General features: G+C 30.4%; 1 protein-coding gene across 1 annotated transcript; it reads right to left on the bottom strand.

The window, feature by feature from the left end:
- LOC146957537 (multidrug resistance protein ABC transporter family protein) lies at positions 1–938 on the bottom strand. Its single transcript, XM_085736978.1, has one exon. The coding sequence runs from the start codon at positions 788–790 to the stop codon at positions 212–214; it is 579 nt and encodes a 192-aa protein (XP_085593104.1). The 5' UTR covers positions 791–938; the 3' UTR covers positions 1–211.
- Between the last annotated feature and the right edge of the window lie 8,036 nt (positions 939–8,974).

Below are 8,974 nucleotides of genomic sequence, written 5' to 3'. Positions count from 1 at the left end.
TGAAGAAAGGACTTCACAGAATCACAGTTTCATTTGAGCAGCATTACAGAAGTTGGTATATGCAGAAAAGGATCTGAATTACACTTACACCTAAGATACACATGCAATTAAACAAGAACCATACTCATTAACATAATGTCTACACATAATAATACACCACATTAATCCACAATATTTAACTACTATAACCAAAACTAAAATAACTATACCACTAAAAACTCTTGAGAAACAACCAATGAGTATGTTTTTTCTCAATATTCTTCTCCTTAATAGTATCCAAGCTAGGCTTCCACCCTTTCCCTGAAATCTGCCTATTCAAATAATCTGGCCTCCCTTCCAATATGTCCGGCAAATTCTCCGAAAAATCGTGTCTCTCTCCCTTCTCCTCCATCACCTCTTCCTTCCTCCGAGGCTCCACTATTTCACTGTTATGACATAAATTACTAAACCAAGGAAGAAACTTATAAGAACACAAAACATAATTAGAATTCAGAATAGAATTAACCATCAACAAAACTCGGCGAGTTTCTTCGCCGCTTAAACCAATAGGCTTCCCTTGCTTCACTGGAAGCATCAAATATATCTTGTTCATCTCTAGCTTCTTGTCAGCAGGTAATGGTGTTGGCCTTTTTTGGTTCACAGCTGAATGAAACTCAACTACTACTTTTTGTGGATGATCCATCATTAACTCTGCCACTGTTATTGCTTCATCAAATTCATGAACTGAACCATCTAAGAATACAACTTTACCTGTTGAATCTGAAGGACGAAATGAGACTTGATTTCCCATCTTAAAGATAATAACTAGTTGTGAATGTGATTGTGAATTTGGTTAAACTATATAATATAACTAAAAATAAAGTGTGATTTGGGTTGCGTTATATTGGGGTTGGGAAAATGCACATAGTAGAAATTGATGTTTGTTAAACTGCTCCATCATGTTATGCATATAATGGCAGTGGACTTGGTAGTTTTTAATTTGGCTTTGTCGTTAAGAACTTTGATGTCAGTTACAATATCACTTTAGATTTTGACATATTGGAAAATAGTATGTCTACCACGTTTTATTCATTTCCTTAGCAAAAAAATTATGTTCTAATAGTTAATTTAATTTGTGTTGTAATCTTTATTTATAGCTAAGGATGGTGATTACTAATCATGTTTACCAAACAGGAAAAGGAAATAAAGGAACAGTTCAACTAAATAACTTATTTGGTTATGTAGATAGATTTTAATTTATGGGTGGTATAGTGGTGACATCTCACCTTGTTAAAATTAAGTTTTTGTTGTTTGTGGATAGTATAATTTAATTATGTAACTATAACTTTAAAAATGGATGAAGTGAGATTTTTCTGACGAGTGGTAGGGCATATGCGCATTCACAGCATTGGATGGATACCTATAATTTTACGCTACCATTAATCTGATGTGCAAATCAACGGCGTGAACTATGAGCAATTAATTTGTTCACAAACTTTGTGCAATCAACTGCGTGAATTATGAGCAGTTAAATTAAGGTTAAAGTAGACTAGATTGAACAAAGATTTGCAAAAATTAAGTCTCACTATTCAAAAATAAAATAAAATTAAAGTTATTAAAAAAATAGATAATTAATATCTAAGCTTTTCATTTTGACAAATTAAGATCTAAGTTTTTTTTTATTAAAGGAATTAAGATCTAAGCTTGACTTGACCTTTTAGAGGGCATGCTATGGTTTGACATTCTATTTATTTTTTAAAATTTTAGGAAATTATATGGTATGTTATTTTTGTAGAGCAACAAACTTAATTCATTTCAATAAAAATAAGAGTACTTATCAACAATGGATTGGTCTAAGTGGTAAGTGATTTGGGGCATTTAAGCATGGTTAAGGGTTAGATCATTGCCTTCTGTGTATGAAGAAAATTCGGTTGAGAGGAGAGAACCCACCTTATGTGTCACTGCTAAACGGCAGTAGAAACTTCGTATCAATATCATGGTAATTCAAAAAATAAAATAAAAAAAGTACACAATGGGGTACATCACGGAATAATCAGAAACTAACTAAAAAGGTGGTCGCCTTAACTAAAGTGTGGACAAACTCATTACTTTGTCTTCTAATAAACTCAAGCCCATAGTTTATAAATGTGAGCTATAATGTGGTTAAGTTATATTGAGACTTACCATAACTTTTAGCTAGAAAATTTTGCTTTATAAGACATCTTATTTACATTATTGTGAAAAAAAAAAAAGACATCTTATTTACATCATATTTTATGATAATATAGTTAAATATGTCAAATATTGGTCTATGTGCTTAAATGATAAAAATATTAGCAGATTTATGAATTAACACAAAGTAAAAAAAAATTAATATAGTAAAAGAGATTTTTTTTTTTGGTTACTAAAAGAGATTAGTTTTGATCCATGTAAAACTTTTTACTTTGTCAATGAATCACAAGTCATTTTCGTATGAAATGATTAAAGTCAATTTCTTTTAGTAATGATTCAATAATTATGATTAATTAATAGTGTCAAAGTATTTACATATTGTCGGCTTATATCAATTAACTCTTAAAAGTTAATGGTAATAATAATATCACTTATATTTATTATGTGGTCCAAGTTGATAGAACTAAAAGGGTTTTTCAGTTGTTTGAAACATACATTTTTAGATAAATAGATAGATGACTAAAAGAGACCTTGTCTTGTCTATTTTTGAAACAAAACTTATCTAACATAAACCTGATGTTAACGTCTCTCCTAGTATGTATGGCCTATTTTCACACTACCAACAATTTAATTTGGCTACAACATTTAAATTTACCTTATGGAACTTGTCTTAATCTATTTGGGTTGTCCTGAAAGTGTTAGGTTGGGACCAGCGGCGAAGCTAGCATCACTTTTATGAGGTGACCACACAAAAAAGAGTTAATAGTAAATTTAACTAATAAATAATAAAAATTCACAATAACTGTTATGCATATAAAATGTACTTCATAAAATACACTTAAACCAACAAGAACGAATTATTAGAGGTTAAAATTTACTAATTACTTATTTTTAGCTATAAAAAGAAGCAAAGTGTTAATAAAGGGTTTGTTTTTACAATAATAAAGTGCCGTTAAATATGTTTGGACCAATAATTATAGATTTTATTTTTTTTGGCGAGGAAGTGATAGATTGTTGTTGTCGTCATATTTTCATTGTCAATCAATCAAAAAATATTTTTTTGGTGTTCACCCTCCGGTTCCTAAGAGACAAGATTAAATAATCTTGAGTTTGATTGAAAAGTAAGTGAAGTCAGAATAATTTCACCTGAAATCAAACTTGGGGTAACCAAATATATATTATTAGGAGTAGCTTAATATAAAAATATACATACTCATTCAATTTTATTTTATTTTTTTACTATGGGGTACCCATAGCTACCCCTCTCATAGGAAAGCAATCGCCTCTGGTTGGGACCTTGAAGTGCGTTCTTCATCAAAGTCTCAAGTTCAATTCTCTCTTGTATCAATATTGGTGGACTAGTTTAGTTTCTTCGAAAAAACTGGAACTTACTTACCTTTGGGTTGGCTTGTCTTAAAATTTTACATCACATACAATAATGGACTATTGTTCGAAAGAATTTGAATTTAAATTCTAACTGAAATTATATTGATCATAACTTACTTACCTTTAGTTTGAAGTTCAAATTATATAGAATTCAATTTTCTAAAAAATACCTACCTATACATGAAGAGTATAAAATTAGATAAAAAAGACACTTCATATTATGTAATTTCAAAAAAAAAAAAAATATGGATGATATAATATATTTGCAACAAATGTTAAACTTTCTCTCTTCTCCTTTTCAAACTCTAGTCGTCACCATTTTTCTTCTCCTTGATATACCGAAGATTTGTGATTTAGAGTCAATTTTGATCCAAAATCACCTCTCTGAATTGTGTTTTCTTTCTTTTTTAGTTAAATAAGTGATTTCTACGTATTTTCAATCTTATTTTGTTTGTTTTTGTGATTTCATTGTCTTTGCAAGATTTTGTTTGTTTTGATTTCCTATCTTTGTGTGATGAGTTCTTAATTTTTCGTCTTAGTGTGGTGTTTATTTGATTTATGTTGAAAGATTAGCTTTGAGCAAATGCACATTCAATCAGTGACTTTATCGTCATCAACATTGCAGATCCAGAGAAATGAATATTCTAGAGACTTCATATTTGTAGGCGTAGATATTATGTTGTTTTCAGGCCCGACCATGGGGTAGTGCAAACAGTTCAACCAAGTCGGACCTCCAAAATGCTTGGGCTTTAAAAAAATATTATAGTCTAATACCCACACCCCACTCAAATAAAAAAAAATTTGTTCCTTCTTTTTCTTTCTTTAATACGCCTTTGAGTTTCTTCTTCTCACTCAACACCTCTCTTTCGCTTAATATTTTTTTTATCTCATTTCATGTTTAGAAGTTCTTATGATTCTGTTTTTTTTAATGAAGCTTAGTTACACGGATTTTGTTATACATTGCTTAATGCTTATTAGTAATTACTTTTTAAAATTTCATTGTGTAATTGCTAATTTTGTTGAATGTTGCAAATATATGGTTCTAATATATGTTGAATGTTGAAATTTTGTTATATGTTGAAAAATATAATTGCTAATTTTGTTATATGTTGGACGTTGAATGTTGACAAATTTTGGTATATGTTGCTAATATATGCCTCCTAAATTTCAGGTTCTACATTGTTTCCTTCAGTCTTCCTCCATGCCTCCTAAATTGCCTCTTAGGATTAGAAAGTTTTTAAAAATTGCATTTTTTTTCTTACAAAAAGAAAAATTGTGTTTTTATTTTATCGATGATCTATTTTACTTTGAGAGCCGAGCCTCCTATTTCATAGGAACGACCATGGTCGTTTATGCTATTAACTTGTGAGTTTGTTCGCATATTTATCATTTTTATTTATAGTGAATTTAAATTTATATTTTATTCTATTAATTCAAATGAATGCTTATCGTTTATTTTGGTAAAAAAATTATAATTGCAATAATTTTTATTCTACGATGATATAAATATAATTAAGAGATAGATATTATGCTTCTTTGTCCCCGTGAGCATAACTTAGTTGACAGGGACATACATTATTATATACAGAGGTCGGGTTCGAACTCTGAACACCCTACTTATTCACCTTGAAAAATGTGAATTCCAGTCATCGACAACTGAAAAGAAAGATACTATCAGTGGTGGAGCCCTTCATGGGCTGAGGTGGGCCACGGCCCACCCCCAAAATTTAAAAAATCAACGATTATAGGTCTATTTTACTAGATTATATACAATTTTGTGTCGGTTTTAGGTTTCGGTTGATCCAAATTCCCTCAAAGTAATGTAGTGGCCCACCCGAAAAATTTAAATAATTCAATTATAGGTCTATTTTGCGAGCTTTTATACAATTTTATGTCGATTTTAGGTTTCGGTTGATCCAAATTCCCGCAAAGTGATGTAGTGGCCCACCCGAAAAATTTAAATAATTTAATTATAGGTCTATTTTGCGAGGCTTTAAACAATTTTTCAACGGTTAATTTTAATGGTCCACCCTAACTTTTTTTTCTAGCTCCGCCACTAGATACTATGTGTCCCTAAAAAATGTACGAAGATGTTTACACATGCAGGGGGTGTGACGGGAATAATCCAACTGAATCATTGGTCCACTCTAGTAGTGAGGAACAACCGTTTGTTAGTGGAAAAGAATCAAACAGAACGAATCGGTGTCATGCAGCTGTAGGCTGTAGCACAACAAACCAAACGTATGAATCTGGCTAGCTTTCTTATGGATGAGTGTACTTTGTCATCTTCAGATGCCATCTCAAAGGCCCTCAGATGGGGGTGTGAGCGAGTAAGTTGTTTAAGAAGAAGTGAATAGTCACCCAAAAAAGTGCAAGAAAGATTTCTTGATGAGACAGAAAAAGTTGCTTCCTATCTTACAACCTACAGCTGCATGACACCTATTCGTACATATTTGGTGACCAAAATTTTTTAAAACAACTATTAATTTTATTTTTTAAATCAAAACAACTATTAATTTTTACAATCTTACTTCTTTTGTAAGCGAGACCACATAATACATATTTTATTTCTTCTTTTAAACGTAGGACCCGTTAGTTACCTAGGAGAGAGAGAGTCCTTGTATAGTTACACATTCCTTAATGGAAACTCATTTTTTCTTCCTCCAATGGGGGGTTCTTAACAAGGAATGTTCCTTGTTAAGTAAGGACCTCCCATTGGAGATGCTCGTTAAGTTTTTGTTTAAATTAATAGTAGTCAGGTCAGGGGGATTTAACAATATGGAATCATAATGTATTTGATTTGATTTTGAATCGTAAGCAAGCATTATGGTAACAAATGCTGCAAAATATTGGTGGAGGATGGGAGGGAAGTTTGTGTGTGTGGTGGTGATTTTAATGCTATCATGTTAGAGTTAGAACGTAATCAAGATATGTCATGTTTTAATAATTTCATTGATGATTCATAATTGATTGTTTTGCCTCTATATATGGAAGAAGATTTATTTGGTCTAGATTGGATTGTCAAACAATGAGTAGACTTGATAGATATTCTAAGGGTTAAATAAGTATTTTGTTTTTATAAATATAATCAATTTTGATTTTAGTCCTTAAAAAATTAAATGGAATGTTTTCATTCTTACAAAAATTTTAACTTTGTTTTTGGTCCTTAATGGGGCACTTAATGTTAATGTAAATATCAAGATTAAAATTCTTTTATGTTCAAATTATATTTATGTTATGTCTGTTTATTATGTTCAACATTTATATATTTATATTATGTTGGAAAAATATCAAAAACATATCAAAATTATATCCATTATGGACCAAAAATAAAACAAAAAATTTTGTGAGGATGAAAACATCTTATTTTATTTTTTAGGGACTAAAATCAAAATTTGATATATTTATAGAGACGAAAAACTTATTTAACGCAACCCTTAATTATTTCAACAATGGTTTTGAGTCAAAAGTAATTGTAGAAAAATGTGAATGATGCTTGATTTTGAAATTAGAATTTAGGTGAAGTCTATTCGGCCAAAGAAGCTTATGCGGTGATTAAATCATATGTATGTTTCGACGATTCTCCATAAAGCGTTATTTCTTGGAATAAATTGGTAGGTTGTCTCAAAGATAGACCACCAACGAAAGACAATCTGGTCATAAGAGGTGTTTCTTATTTGTATACTCATTTATGCATGTTGGCAGAGTCGTTCCTATGAAATTGGAGGCCCTACTCTCATTATAAAAGTAGACCACTAAAAAAATAAAAACATATTTTTTTTTAAAGAGTAATCTTTTATTTAAATTTAAAATAACCTCCGTGAACATAAAAATATTTATCATTATAACTAACACAAAAAAGATCCGTAAAGACAAATAAAAGATATATTGTGTTTTTAATTGTAAATATATAGTTCTATAGGTTGAAGGGAATTGCGCTGAATTAACGGTAGAAAAAACTATATTGATATCATATGAGCCTCAAATCCATGATAAATTAGGGCCAAATCAAGGTTCACTCATACTGGAAGAAAAAAAAAATTAAAAAGAAAAAAATGACATTATGGGGAACTGAACCCTAGTCCATCCATAAGGTTCACTCATGCTGGAAGAAAAAAAAAATTAAAAAGAAAAAAATGACATTATGGGGAACTAAACCCTAGTCCATCCATAAGGTTGACAATGCAGGATTCTGCCACTCAACCATAGTTTTCAATATGACATCTTTACTGCGTTGTTAATATATATTACGTTTTTACGTGCATTCTAAACAAAAAATATACTTCCCTCAAAAAAAAAAAAATATACATTACATTTTGGGCTCCAAAATTTTGAAAGTCTAGCTCAGTAGAGCTGTTTGTACTCTATAAGGGACGACTCTGCATGTCGGGTTGCCGGCTTGACGAAAATACACAACATATATTTTTTGATTGTATGATGTTTGGTAAAGTTTGGGTGAATGTAATGGGGTGAGTTTTATTGTTTAATGCCCAATAATAGTTTGATTAATGCCATTAAATTTTTTGGGTTGGCTCCTCACGATAAACAAGTGAAAAAGGTATCGTGCTATGTGATTGACATGTATTTAGTCTATTTGAAAATTCGAAAATAATATTATTTTTCTTCAACAAGAGAACAACTCGGGTCTTATTTTTGACATGGTAATTTTTTTTATCATGGTCATTGATCAAAGCTAAAGTGCATGATTTTGCGTTTGACCTTCACCATCAGAGCCGTAAATTTGATATAATTATATTTGGTCTTGTTTTTTTATTTTTTAATTTTTTTTATCATGGTCATAGATTTGCATACCACATCTCATTTAATGCGACACTAAAAAAACTAGATTACGTGCTAGAGGTTCTTTGAGTACTTGAGATGGCTGATTTTGGATGAACCTAATTATTTAGGCATTATCTCTATTTGTTTTTTGGATAAGAAATTATATGATTGTGAGGACATTTTGGATGCATTGATTTTCTGGTATCATTTAGTGACTTCAAACATTGCACTTAGTCTTTACCCCTATTTGGAGACTCGACATTTGAAAGCAACGGTTATAAGTGAAGAGGGTGTACATCAAAAATATCTTGGATCAATTTTTTTAGATTTTACAATATTATTATTATTATTATTATTATTATTATTATTATTATTATTATTATTATTATTATTATTATCATCAACCCATCTGTATTAGTCTGGTAGTATTAACTTGGATCTGAGAATGTGTTTCTCATCAAGGTAGACAAATTTATATTGCATATGAGTTTTACCGCTAGAATATAACCCGACAATTCATTGTACCTCTGAACTCACAAGATCAATCCAAGAATCTCTGTGCTACTTGATGACTATTCAATTTTTGTTCAGTTTTTTTTTTTTATTTTTCGTAGAAAATAGTTCCTTACCATTTATGAAATTTCAACAAGGCACC

Source organism: Medicago sativa, chromosome 1 (genome assembly GCF_051527215.1).
Source record: "Medicago sativa cultivar Bolivia chromosome 1, Bolivia_mono, whole genome shotgun sequence".
Taxonomy (NCBI): Eukaryota; Viridiplantae; Streptophyta; class Magnoliopsida; order Fabales; family Fabaceae; genus Medicago; species Medicago sativa.
Note: the sequence above shows the minus strand (reverse complement) of the source record. Positions and strands in the feature narration are given on the sequence as shown.